General features: G+C 34.8%; 1 protein-coding gene across 1 annotated transcript; it reads right to left on the bottom strand.

Moving 5' to 3' along the window:
* Positions 1-6,509: 6,509 nt before the first annotated feature.
* SLITRK6 (SLIT and NTRK like family member 6) lies at positions 6,510-13,096 on the bottom strand. The gene is made up of 2 exons (XM_009905777.2): positions 12,618-13,096; positions 6,510-9,381 (listed from the first exon to the last, which is right to left on the bottom strand). Exon 2 carries the CDS (start codon positions 9,364-9,366, stop codon positions 6,844-6,846), a length of 2,523 nt encoding a protein of 840 aa, XP_009904079.1. The 5' UTR covers positions 9,367-9,381; positions 12,618-13,096; the 3' UTR covers positions 6,510-6,843.
* Between the last annotated feature and the right edge of the window lie 969 nt (positions 13,097-14,065).

Raw genomic sequence — 14,065 nt, 5'->3', positions numbered from 1 at the left:
TTACAAAATTATATTAGAAGCGCATCTACTTTGCCTAGAAGAGAACCCGAGAAGCTATGTAGTCCAATATTCTCCTTCAAGGCAGACTGTTGCTTCTTCTAGACCAACTATGACTTCTACATCTTTTACAGAATCTCACAGGAGGTTTTGTAAGTCTGGAGACTGATTTTTTGCAGACACTTTAGATAAGACCACCTTGCTTAAACACACTTGGGTAATGTGTGTGGCAGTTAAAATCTCCATATCTTAATCTTCATTTCACGGTGTCTCATGGAATAATTTAACTTTTGTGAAGAATGACTTTAAATGCTTCATGTCTGGTTTATTAGTGTTTTATAGTCAACCTTAAATTATATGATGAAATGCTGAGGAATGTTGAACACCTTAGGCCAGATGAAAAAAAAGCAAACTACATCTTTAACAAGTTCTGAAAACCTTTTCCTATACAACCTGTGCCAGTAGAGAATTTTCACTGTCCTCCAAGTTTCCAAACATCTAGGGTGTATGGGCATGCACAAGCTAGCACAGAATAGGCACCTTGGAATCTTGTGCCTTACCAAGTTTCATAAAAATTTCAGAGGATCTTTGGGGCCTGATGTAGCAGATGTATTCAAAGGATATTTGACACACAAGATATTTATAGAAGTGCAGTTACAACAGCCTTCCATTCACAAAAGAACACAATTGCATTCACTACTAGTTATGCCAACCACTTGTGAGAATGCAACATATTTAATTAAGTCTAAACTTCTTAGATAATTGCATGGCATGTGAAGTGTGTGAACGTACTGCAGCAGAAGGATAGGAATACATAATACACTACTACCCAAAAAAGGTCTTTTAAGATGCAAAAGACAATTTAATATGCATTTAACCCAAGTATGCTTCATTATGAAAGTGTTATGTTGGCTTTGACTTTTCAAAAATACAAAAAAAAGAGCATTGAATAGTCTCTGAATATTATAGTTTATTTTAAAGTGCAAGTTTATGCTAATATTCCATAGCATGTCTGCATATATAAATGGTTTCAGATTTCTTGCTGATTGAACAACTAATTATATACTCTTCTGTAGTTTATTTGGTAATTAATTACAGATAGAATAATAATAAAAAAAATAATCCAAACTTGTAAAACAATAGATCTCAAAATGAAATAATCTGAAATAATTGACCTACAAAGGCAAACAGCTGAAGTTACAATAAATAACATTTTTCCTTGAAGTATGAAAACAAGTTGTTTCTTATTTTCTGTATTCCATCATTACATTGCATAATCTACAAATATTAGTAAAATTGTCCTTCCAGTAGTAATAGGAGGAACATGCTGTGGATATTTCGAGGTCAATGTCTTAAAACACAAAACTTTGGTAAATGTTATATTAAATGTGCTACACACATGTACTTGCACTCCATCTCGTTGAATAAATAAAAGTACTACATCACATCTTGCTTTCATAGTGCTGAAGAGCATCTGGTGCTTTACTTTCTTCCTTGATGTTAGCTGTTTTCCATTAAACTGTGACTTTTAAGAATTTATTCTGTTGTGTCAAAAAGGCAAAGCTGACTGGTTAAGAGATGTGCGGGAAAGCAAACATCATGCTGTATCATTTCAGTATGGTGATTATCTTTACCATATTGGTTCTACCTGAAGTTCATTTCTGTTTCAAAGAACAAAAAGATTTGATACCAACTCCTCAAATGAGATCAAGAATATAATAAATAACACAAAACCAAAGAGGGAGAGGTCATTTGACTTATAATGGAAGATCAGTAATAGATCCATCTTCCATGACTCAAATCCCACAGGGTGTACCAAACATCAAATCCCTGACTGCTGAAGGGAATGCACACATTTCAAAACTACTCTAAGGAGCAGGCAGATTGCACTTCCAGAGGGCTATCTGTAGCTAAGAAAAAAAAATTGTTGGTAGAAATGCCAGTCTTAAGAAAGTTTCTCAACAGATGTACTGACAAGTGCTTGCTTGATTGTTTTATTTAATTGTTGTTTGTTTGTTTGGTGGGGGGGAGGTGTGTTTGTTTTTTTTCCCACCCACATAACGATTTCACCACATTTGTGTGAAACTTGCAGGTTGTGTTTGTGTGGTTGACAAAGTATACTGCAGACAGTAGCATAATCCAGAACAATAGCATCCCCAGAATGATAATCCTGAATCTCTTCTTATGATGACTTTGAGATCCAGTCTCCTTTTCTCTTGCCACTTTTACTTTATCCTGTAAAATATTGTTTCATTTGTGGTAAATGTCACTTTTTAATAACACATCAGAAATGGATCTTTTCTACCCCAAACAAGACTATCTTTTCAATTTATCATACAATACAATTAGTAATCTCCATTTAGTCAGTAAGTGGCACATTGTGAACATCTATTTGAGGTCATACTGAGGAGTCCTTTATCAGATTCCAATCAGAGAAACAATGTCTATAGGCCAAATATTTTGGCTTTGAAAATAGTAACTCTGGAACATCACTGACAAAATGTGTGAACTTATTTTCAGTCTGAAATTGATTATAGAAAGGTTAATCCGTCATTCTAATGGAGAAGAACAGGTGAAAATATTGGACCATCCTAATTTATATGTAAATTTACTGGATTTGTTAGAAGGTTTTGTGTTTTTGTTGTTGTTGGTTGTTTTGGGTTTTTTTTCTGTTTTGTGGGTGGTTTGTTTTTGTTGGGTTTTTTTTGGGGTGGTGGGTTTTTTTCGGTTTTTTTTTGAGGGGGTTGGGGATGGATTAGGGAGTTGTTTTCTTCTATCCAGAAGCTTGGAGGGACATCACTGTAGGTAAGATATTCAAGTACTAGTACTAAAAGTTAATGTGAAAAATACTTGTAGCAGGAATAAGTAAGAGAAACACATTTGTCTTTTGTGAAGTTGAAAAGATAATATCAATTTAAAACAAAATAGTGCAATATATTGCTTTAATATCTGTTTATTTAGGGAAAAGGTCTATAGTGCTATTTAATATATTTCCTTGTCTCAAATGTGAGGGTAAATATGATAGCACTGGTTACCTTGAGGTACCCTAACAACAATAACATAGCTTCCACGTACAACAGTGTGCTTGACAAAGCACTGTTCTTGCACTCAATTATAACTATTGTGCTGACAGCATAAAAATGGATCCATTTTGTTGCAGACTGTCAATCATGCTTTGCCTTCTAACTTCTATTATTCTAGATAAGTGAAATGTATCAAACCACTTATAACTGTGGCTGTTAGTGGAAAAATGTAAAATATGAGACTATGGTTTTAAGAAAAAAATTCTGAATACTTCTCCCAACTTTCTGCAAGCAGCAATAACATTAAAGACATAACTCTAATTTTTATAATGAAAAAGTTCCAATGAATGTTTAGAAACATCCTTGTAGGCATGATACCTTCCTTATACATTTTTAAAGTATTTTTTTAATTTTCATCATCAGATATTGGTATTCTTCAACGGAAGAATAATTAGGTAAGGCAAATTCTTATCCATTTTTGTTATGACGATATACATTTTCCTCAATAGAAAGTTTCCTCATAGCTGGAAAATGAGTGTCTGAGAATGTTATTAATGATTAAGGCTATAGGCAGACTTCTCCTCATCAAAAAACATGTCTACATGTCAGTCCAGAAGGAACAGATGATAGGAAAGTGGATTATGTGACACATTTTAGTTATTCCTGGATACTGAAAAACCACTGGAGGTGTTGCAGACTGCCACAGAATACAGCTGTCCTTATAAAATGAATGATGCAAACCTCTGTGCTGAGGGACAGATAAAAGCTAAACCTCTCTTTAATTCAGCTATTAATACTCTGATACAGCTGTATAACTGAGTTGCTTTGACATTAATTTGCTCCCTCTTCTTTCTGATGCTTTAAGACTTCACAGAAGAAGGTTTTGCCACAGTTGTCCTCCACATTCTGCCAAGTAACTGTTAGCAGCTAAACAAAGTGACATCTGTGTGTGTGGCAACTGTCTTTAGTCTGAAGCTATTTCTCTTAAATCTAAGCCTGAGCACCTGAATCATCATTTCCCTGAAGCTTGCCAATTGCAGGGTGTTACTTTTACACCTATCTTTTTTACAAATGGAAGTGATTACTGAAATGAAAGACAGTAAAATACAAAATCTTAACAAGTATCATTTACATTTTTGTTGTGGTGTAGTTTGTTTTTTTCTCTACAGTAATTTGACATCTCAGAATTCAAAAACCAACAATAGTAGAAGGTCTGTTTCAATATTTAAAGCTTTATAGTGTCATTTTTATCAACTAAATTCAGTTTTTCATTGCATCTTATTTATTTCAAATAAAAAATATACTTGTTGTGTTGGTTGGTTGATTGGTTTGTTTTCCCCTGTGAAACAAAACTTTAAATGTAGACAACTGATGTTGTTTTGATGCTGCAAGCCATCTCTCCTGAGCTTCATTTGCTCCTTCAGATCAGGGCGTGGCTTTCCCTGGGTTCTATGGCATGCCCGTGCAACCAATTCAGATGTTTTGAATATGTAAGTACAAGTACAATAACACTATATAACTAAGTTAATGTAAAGTTAATGTAACTGTGTTTTCCTTTCTGTCTCACCTTTACCTGCACAAGGAATATCTAGCATTATCTTTACTTGCCTGCAATAAAGATAACATTGAAACAAATACATTTTCACCAGACTTACTTTTCCTAATCCTCATAAATACACAGGTTTTATAAACTAAACTATTCTCAGACATAGAAAGAGGAAATAATACTTATTTTCTAAGAAGTGATATTTTGATTTTTGGAAGCCAACAAATTTGACTTTCATAGCAAACTGATGGCTTCTGAAAAACATTGATAAGGAAGTTGATTTGTTAACAGAGAAAATGTGATCAGGTCCTCAGATTACAGAAATTAGTATAGCACCAAAGTCATTATCTCTATGCAAACTTGAAAGAAATGAGAATCTGACTTTCATATGTAGTGTAGTAAAATTTTCTCTTAGCAACATATGTACAAAGAACATGAAAAACCTCACATTTGTATATACAAATAGGTAAAACATCGATAGTATATTGAACTAAAGAATATATCTTTTTACTTTCATTTCATCAAGTGTTCAATTGTAAGTTTAGCACACACATGTAGACATGTAGTAATTAAGATCATCTTTTACTCTACAAATAGAAATTAGGGGGAAAATCATGCATAGTCATTTTACAAAAGATTTGCTTAGAGGAAGATGAAAGCAGGTCAGAATTTATGTTTTGGCAGCATGTCAGTCATGCACAGAAATTGTGACAAGTTACTTCTGTCCACATGACAAGAGTGAGAAGCAGTGTGTTTAATTTCCAAACACTTCCAAACTTGTGCATGCAGGAATTGTTTTCTTCTGTAAAAAGTGAGTTTAAAGAAAAAAACACATTTAAAAACCTACTGTTTTGTTTGGTTTTTGTTTTGTTTTTTTTAACATTGATAGAGAGTAGTTTCTTGATTTGCTTGAAAGGCAGTCAGGAAGAAGCTTTTTTCCTTTTCTCATGAGTTTAAAAAAAAACCCAAAATCCAACACCAAAATTATACAGAATAAATAGTAAATATAAATCTAGCAATAATTCATTGCAAAAATAAACATTCAGCTTTCTACTTTTTTTTTTTAACCTATTTTTTCCACAACACTTTATTTTCCTCTAATTTCAGAAAATATAACATATATTTGTACAAATATCTAAACACTATTATTCTCTCTCACGTGTATACTTTGCTGCAGTTATCATGTCTCAGAGTTCCTTTTGGGTAGGGTGGGAAAGAACCTGTATTTCCATTTGGAATTTCCTAGACACAGCAAACTCAATTCCTTCAAGAATATTTAAAGTAAAAACAGAACCTGTTTTTATATATATAAATTGAACTTATTAGACACACTAATATATTTACAGCTGATTCTCAGTAGATTTTCAAATTGCCCAGGATTATGAGTTGAAACACCAGTGATGCACAATATTTTATAGCAGCAGCTTAAGAAAAGATTGTCCAAACTTAAAGCTATCAAATAGGGAAAGTAGCAAAAAGCTTGCTTTTTTTTTTTCTTTGTTGAATTTGATGGGTAAACATAGTTACATATTTCTCTCTCTACATACTGATATTGAATTCACATGATGAAGTTCTTTGTAAAATACTTAAATATTTGCAGGCTCTGGGTGCATACACAGAAATATTTTTGTCTGTGTGTTGAGTTTTTTTGTTATTGTAATTTTATATTTATTTTTTAACTGAAATTTTATATGACAACATTTCAACTCCTTTCATACTTATTACCAGGGTATGTTAGGTGTGTTTGTAGACAGTGGACATGTGTGCAGTGCATATACTAACCTAACCAATACGCCCTGCCCTTATAACTACAAACGCAGATGTGAGGGTTATGTTGTGGGTTGATTTGTTTTGTTTGGTTTTTTTTATATATAAACAATAAAGAAATGGGGAAAAACAAATTAAACTGAGGAAAACAGGAATTAAAAAAAAAAAGGGCAAAACAAAATGAAAAAGAATAAAGATAATAAATACTTTTCCATAGGTTGCATACAGAATTGAGAGTACCATGCACAACTTTCAGGAATGTTGAGGAATAATGCAATAAGCAATCTTCCTCACACAGTTCAATCACACAAAGTTCATGTTTAACTTGGGGTGAGACATATTGCCTGCACACAACTCCATGGCTTCCCACAGTGATCCCTGAGTTTTTTTGATAGGATTACTGCTGTGCTTAAGTTCTGACTGTTGACATGTTATAATAAGGCACTTTTATTTACAACAGTTCCTACTTAGAATTACAGAAATTTGAACCCAGCCCAACATACTATCACTTCATGTTTGCTGTTCCAAGACTTCCAGGTAGTCAGGCTCAGCTTGTAAATTAGCTTTGAGTTCAAAATACTCATTTTTAGTTTGTTCTAGAAAAACCTTTCTTGGCCTGGTGTACATGAGAGTCTCCATCAGCTTCAGCTCCTCATGTGCTCCAGGATAACGAACTTCCATGTCAGGCTGGAGCTGGACAATATTTTTTCTTAGGTATTCTGTGATCCCCAGTTGCTGCAGTTCTCTCTCTTTTTCAAGAATGTTCCTATAGAAGCAGCTGGCATCCTGAAAAGACAGAAATTCAGCAGATTGATCCGTAGCTTTATATTTGACATTTGAACCTGTAAGAGGTGAACTGTTCTCTCTTTCCAGGAGACTTCGGCAGAGATGTTTGGAATCATTAGCTTCCTTCTCACTTCCTTCCTCCTGTTGTTCAGTATGCTTGGGGCTGAAGGATGGGCTGCGGTAGACCTGAACCATGGGAGTTACTATATGTTGCTCATAGAGACCTGCAGCTGGGCGCTCTGTTGTGTGGTGTGTTGTCTTACGCCCATACATGCTGTATTGAAGGTGAACTGGACTATTATCTCTCATTTGATCATCTGCTTGTTTCTTTTTGCATCTTCGCCTTCGATGGAGAACAAGAACAACTATTCCTGCAGCACAAAATACAATAGTTATAAACACTATTAGAAGTCCTAATATTAGAACAGAAAGTGGGACAGCATCTGTAAGGGACCACAGGATGGTGTCTGCAGTGTTGGTAGTAGTAGAAGAAGTTGTCACAACTACAAAACTGGCATGAGTTGGTAGGGCAGGGCTGTTTATTAAACCTGGACACAAGACTTCACTGTTAAGGGATTTCAGTTCTCTTTTTGCTAGGTGTCCTGGAGATTTGCAGAAAATATCACCCATCATTGTATTCTTACTCAGTTTTTGTATCCATTTTTGCAGCCCAACTGAATCACAGGTACAGTCCCAGGGGTTATCTTCAAGTTCAATTTGTACCAGCATATGCAGTTCATCCAAGATATTGCTCACAGGCAAATGAGCAAATTGATTTGTTTTCAGATTTAATCTGACAAGTGGAACACCTGAAAAAATATGTGGTGGCAAAGTCTGCAGAAGGTTGTTATTTAAGTAAAGGACTTTGAGTTTTGGCATAGCATTAAACGTTCCTGGCAAAACCTCTTTGATGGCATTATATTCAAGGTACAAATATTCAAGGTGCTGAAGACCAAGAAAGAGATTCTGACTTATCTTTGTAAGATGATTACCATTAAGATATAATTTCTGCAATCTGGTCAGATTCATAAAGGATCCTTCCTCAAGGATTTCAATTCGATTGTTCCCCAGGTGAAGCATTTCCAAGGTGACATAGTCCACAAGATCTGATTTCAGTAATGCCTGAATAATGTTTCCAGCTAGAATAAGCTTTTTAGGATTTGGAGGAGGGGGTCCTAAATCAGACAAGCTTTCAATGTTTCGCTCCTGGCAGTGCATGAGAACCCCTGAGAGCATATAGCTGGTGCAGTGACAGGGGATGGGACAATAGATTCCTGGAAACTGAGTACTAGGCTTTGAAGTATGAAGCACTAAATTTGGTTCTTTAGTTGGAGCTTTCAGGATAGGAATTACCTTAGTTGATAGGTGACTATCACTGACAGAGGTGGTTACAACCAAGGGCAGAGACCCTGAAGGATCTTCAAGTTCATTGACAGGATGCGTGGGACAAAGTGATTCTTCTTTCAACCGACTTAAAATGCTGCCTTTGATAACCGGAGGACTATTGCATACAACATCACCTATTATTGACTGACGAGGCATGTTTTCTAGCCATATTTTCAGCTGCAGCAAATCACAGTTACAGGCCCACTTATTGTCTTCCAACTGAAGGTCTAATATTCTACCAATGTGTTCCAAAAAGCCAACATAAGGCAGTGTCTGTAACTGGTTTCCACGAAGATCTAAATGGGTCAGGGGCACAAAACGAAATATGTTCGGAGGAAGATACTCAATGGCATTATCATTCAAAATAAGCACTTTAAGCCTGTTGAGCTTGCTAAAGGCACTTGCTTCAATCACTGTTATGAAATTGTTATCTGCTTGAAGAAACTCCAAATTTTCCAATCCATTAAATGTATCTTCTTTAAGTGTTTCTAAAGAATTGTGATTGATATGAAGTTGCTTAAGAAGGCTGAGACCATTGAAAGCCCCAGGATCAATATCCGCTATATTATTAAAACCGAGATGTAGAGAGATAGCATTAACAAGGCCAGCAAAATCATTCACATGTAATACAGTCAAGCCATTGTTTAGCAGATTAAGATGGAAAGGCCGTGATGGTGGGACATTTATTTCTGATACCAACTTGATACCTCTTTCTTCACAGTTTATAATCATGGTATCATCCTTTTCTTCACAGGAACATAAACTCTGACAAGATCCTCTGACTGAAGAAAAAGAAGGCTGTGACTGGAAAGGATCAGATGCAATCACAACTGAATGTAGAATAAAAATCCACAGCTTCATCTTGCCCAGTGGATTCTGTAAAGAAGGAAACAAAATAAAAATAATAGGTTCATTATTTCATAAGGTTGATTTTTTTTTTTTTTTCCCTGGGGCAGGGAGAAGCAATAACCATTCTTAATACTTGTCATCAAGCTACCTCACCTTTCACACAGTACTACATTGAGAAAAAAATTTGAATGATTTTCTAACCGAATAAAAACATATTTACTGTAATGTACTGAATGTATCAACACAGTCATAAGGGTTTGCTTCAGTACTTTCATGCTGATACACAAAAATAGGAGATAAGCAGGAGTGCGTTTTCTTTATTTATGTACCATGTAGAATTTTGCCAGCACACAGAGTAAGAAGTTACTACACTAAACAACTCATATCAAGGTTAATAAAACATTACGTATTGTTTCTTTGTGTTGCCATATAGCACTGGAAATTTTAAAAGCACCTTGCTAAGCTCAACTTATTGTTGTCCAGCTGCTGAAGACAAGAAAGAAGGTTTGTTTTGGTTCCGCAAAATATTGTGGAAAAAAAGGCCATTCAGTCAAGATACAGGGAATCTCTCCTTTGGTTCTGTATTATGTATGTGAACAAAAAGGCATTTCCTCTGCAATCCTTGTACCCCAAAACTGAAAAGGAAGCAGACAAAGTAACTGTTTTGCTTTAATGAAATTTTAATGCATATGTTATAGTTTGTGAATATTTAGTGAAAGCAGGAACATTATGTTTGTATATAATATGCATATAAAATAATTGTGTGCAGAAAAGGAAGAGAGAACTGATGATGCAGTTACATGTCAGAACAAACAGGTAGGCAAGGGACAACCATTTCTTTTTCAGTTTAATTATTAGAGTCCTTCCAATTATTATAATCATTTATTACCGAAGAAATTATGAAATTTACCTGGAACTAGCTATGCTTTAAGAGTATCATCTGTATATTATGTAACTCAAATTATCGTCTGTCAAGCTGATTTTGAACTTTGCAATACCTGCATCATTACAGTGCAACTAGGGAGATGCAAGCAGAAATTTACGTGACAAAATTAATCACTTATTATCATCAATTTACATTAATTTTTGATAAATTCCATCTGAAGATTATCTTTCTTTCTGTTAAGCCTGTTTAATTAGCAAGAGCAATGGTAATTCATGATCTATAAGATGCAGTGAGGTCACTGTTTATGATCTTTAATTGACTGTTTCCATGTTTCCTGAAAAAAAGAAAAAGAAAAAAAAAGAAAAAAAAAGACATCTACAATGGAATGGGTGATTTAAAACACAAGAAATATTTTGGGCTGCTCTATTTATTCTAGGACTGAAATTAACACATTCTTAAGTAATCCTTAAGTAATCTAATAAAGCACACTTGATCGTGCAAAGTAAGTTATTGAAACATGGAGCACAGAAAGTCACTACACAACCAGCTGAAGTGTTAATTTCTGAAAGATCAGACCCTTTTACAAGAACTGAATCAATTACATGCATGAACATTCTTACAGTGTGGCCATATCATTTCATGTCCTGACAATACATATTTTATCATGCACCTTTATTATTAGCAATATAATTTTGCAAGGCATCCCTTAAAACTGATTGCAAAGATATATATGTGCAGACACTTAAGTGTCATGGTATCAGTGTTAGACACACACACTCACAGAAGCAACAAAAAATGTGTGCAGAATTAAGTTTTTTTCCATTAATAGTTCCTGATAAGTGAGAGTACATATATGAGTTTAAAAGTAGTAAATGCAATTCACAGCATGAAAAAATTGCCTTTTATCTTTTTCTCAGTAAAACAAATAATTTTGTCTCCCATAAAAAAATCTTAAACTCCAGCTGCCTATGTTTAATATAGGATGTCTTCAAGTTTGTTTTCCTGAGAAGTATTAGGTAAGACACAACATGTTAAAATGCTATTTTTGAAGTACGAAGAATAATTCCAGGATCAAAATGCATTAGAATTTTATTCTTTTTACATGCATCACTATACTTCCCAGTGACCCAAGGTAAAAAATGCAGGCTTTTGACGAAGATCTCAGTTTCAAACCTACTGTATGACTAATTAGGCTTTATTTCTGTACATTTTTTCTCACAGGAATTCCAGCTTAAATCTGCACCATATTCACAAATTGCACTTACAAAGACCCTGAGCAAAACTAAATGGAAAAAAAAAAAAAAAATCTGAAAAGCATATTGCATTCTAGTGCATATGGAGAAATTAGGTTGTAAAAATAAAAGACCTCCTCTCAGAGATGAAAGTAACAACATTTGTAACCAATTGGGAAACATTCCCATTTTAATCATTGTCAGACTTTTGAGGACATAACTGCCAGAGATCTCATACACACATATACTTACACCAAGTATTAATAGGAGAGTTGCTTTTTTTCCTTTTCTTTCTTTCTTTTTTTTCCTTTTTTTTTTTTGTTTGTTTGTTTGGTTTGTTTTGGTCTGAATATTCACAAATGTGTAATAAAGGTCTCAGTGAGCTACTATTGTAAAATAAATACTTCTTTCAAGTAATAGACAAGCAACATTTAACTGAAAGCATTCACAGTAAAAAAATATTTCCCTTGAAACACTTGATAAATCCCACCTCTTTCTGTGTCACACAGTGAGTTCTTCAGCAAATTCTACATAACTTTGAGTTTGTTCATTTTTGTCTGCTTTCATGCAAGACACCACTAACTGCATACTTACAACAGCTTCTTGCAGTAGGAATTCTGAAAGACTAAAAGATGTCAGTTCCTTCTACAGGGCAAAGCTGAATACTTTCAGAAGCAGTCATTTTATAGATTAGCAGGTAATAATCCGGGTTTTTCAAACATTAAAATAGCTTGTCTCACTTTACTTGGGGTTTTGTTTGTCTGCTTGCATTAATTTAGCTATTTTTAAAAAGCATATTGAAGAATTTCAAAGCATCAAGCTAAGAATTAGTAATTTCTATAATTTCTTTGGAATTGTTTATTACATTCTGAAGGTAATCACAGTCAGATGATGCATTTAAGACTACTCTTGCACTTCAGGAAATAAAAGTAACAAAAAAAACATTCCTACCCTCTCAAGGGATCTGAAATCAGCATTTCCTTAATACATATATTCTATACAGTTGGCAGTTTGAATAAATGCACCTGGCAGACATCTTAAAATACAGTATAATTTGCCATAATTTAACATAAAAGTTATACAAAGTCATGTAGAAATTAATTTCTCCTGTGTTAAGCTATTTAACCAACTGTGATCGTTCTTACCTGTACAGCAGTAACACTCCGTGACACTCAGTCATGCACAGTTGGAGCAGCTGTTACCATGCAGCGTAATTTTTCCATGTGAAAAATGCAGACTTTCTTCTGAGTTTCACTTTTCTGCATGCTCTAGTAATACTACAGCTCTGTGAAGTTAAAATCCTTGTTCAGAAGACAATGTACAAAGCATTCAATTGAAAAAATCTTCCAGGCAGCGTGCACATTAGACCATCCTGTAAGCAGTTGTCCCTTTTCCTCAATTAAAATTCACAGCATACTTCACAGCTATGCTGACTTTTCTGCATATAGTTAACTGTTTGCAAGCATTTGGATGGTGTAAACAAACAAAATGCTCGGCAGTGCTTGATTCGATCACTTGTTTTGTCAGATTTTTAGATCCAAGCTGCTTCTGTGTTCTCTCAGCTCTTTCTAGTCTTTCTTGTTAGCTCAGTTTGTTATTAGTCAGATTGCCAGGGGCTGGGAGGTAGGCGTAAATAAAGAGACTTCTTGGCTTTTGACTCAGCCTTTAAGCCCTTCCCCACTAGAGAGCTTTAATCTGCCAATGCCATTTAATGCAAGATACAGCTCCACCTTGAGACAGATCAGCTCCTCCTCCTCCTGCAATTTCTCTCACCTCCTTTTTCCCTTATCTGAGTGTACCTCGGAAAGCAAAATTCAGCTAAATATCTTTTAGGTTTCTTACAGTCTGTTAATGGCTGATTTTGCAAAACAGTAAACATCCACTGGAACTCTTGCAGTTTGTTCTCTTGGGCAGATCTTGCATTTAATTTTTATCTACAAATGCTTGCTTTAGAAACTAAAGGCATTCCAACACAAATACACTCCACAAAACACACTACAAGGGAAACCTTGTCCTCTGAAAAATATGTCTGTCACAATGAATTGCAGGGTTATTCAAATATATAAATGAGGTAGTGCATCTCTCAGTCCAGGACACTCAATGTGACTGGAGTAAGGATGAGTATGGGCAGTTGTACATACATAATTTCTTAAACAAAAACAAAACCAAAAACTAAATAATTGTGAAATATTAGTGCTTATGTTTGCACAGTGAGTGCTGTTAGCCTTTTTTTAAAACTTCCCATCCTGTTCTGTAGGAAGAAAAATTGGTTTGACTATAATTGTCTGTTTTACAGATGTTAGCACAATGTGTTGGTATCTATCCATGTGAGACTGTATTGTATTGGCATGAAACATTGCTTTGATAAAAAGCTCTGGCTTGGGAGGGGGAGTGGGCTATTCTTAAAGGCATGTATCATGCTTAAGGCATTATTTTCTTTGTGTTCATAAACAAGTAACTTGTAAATACTGTAGGGCTACAGGAAACTGATTACTCTGTGCAAGAAAGATTTTCCTCATCCCTCCTGCACTGCATAGGATGGTTTCATATGCTGCAAATTCTACTCCCTTGTTCATCCCACTGCCAAAGAGAC

Source organism: Dryobates pubescens, chromosome 7 (assembly GCF_014839835.1).
Source record: "Dryobates pubescens isolate bDryPub1 chromosome 7, bDryPub1.pri, whole genome shotgun sequence".
In the NCBI taxonomy this organism is placed as follows: domain Eukaryota; kingdom Metazoa; phylum Chordata; class Aves; order Piciformes; family Picidae; genus Dryobates; species Dryobates pubescens.
The sequence above is the reverse complement of the archived record's forward strand: the minus strand, read 5'-3'. Positions and strand labels throughout refer to the sequence as shown.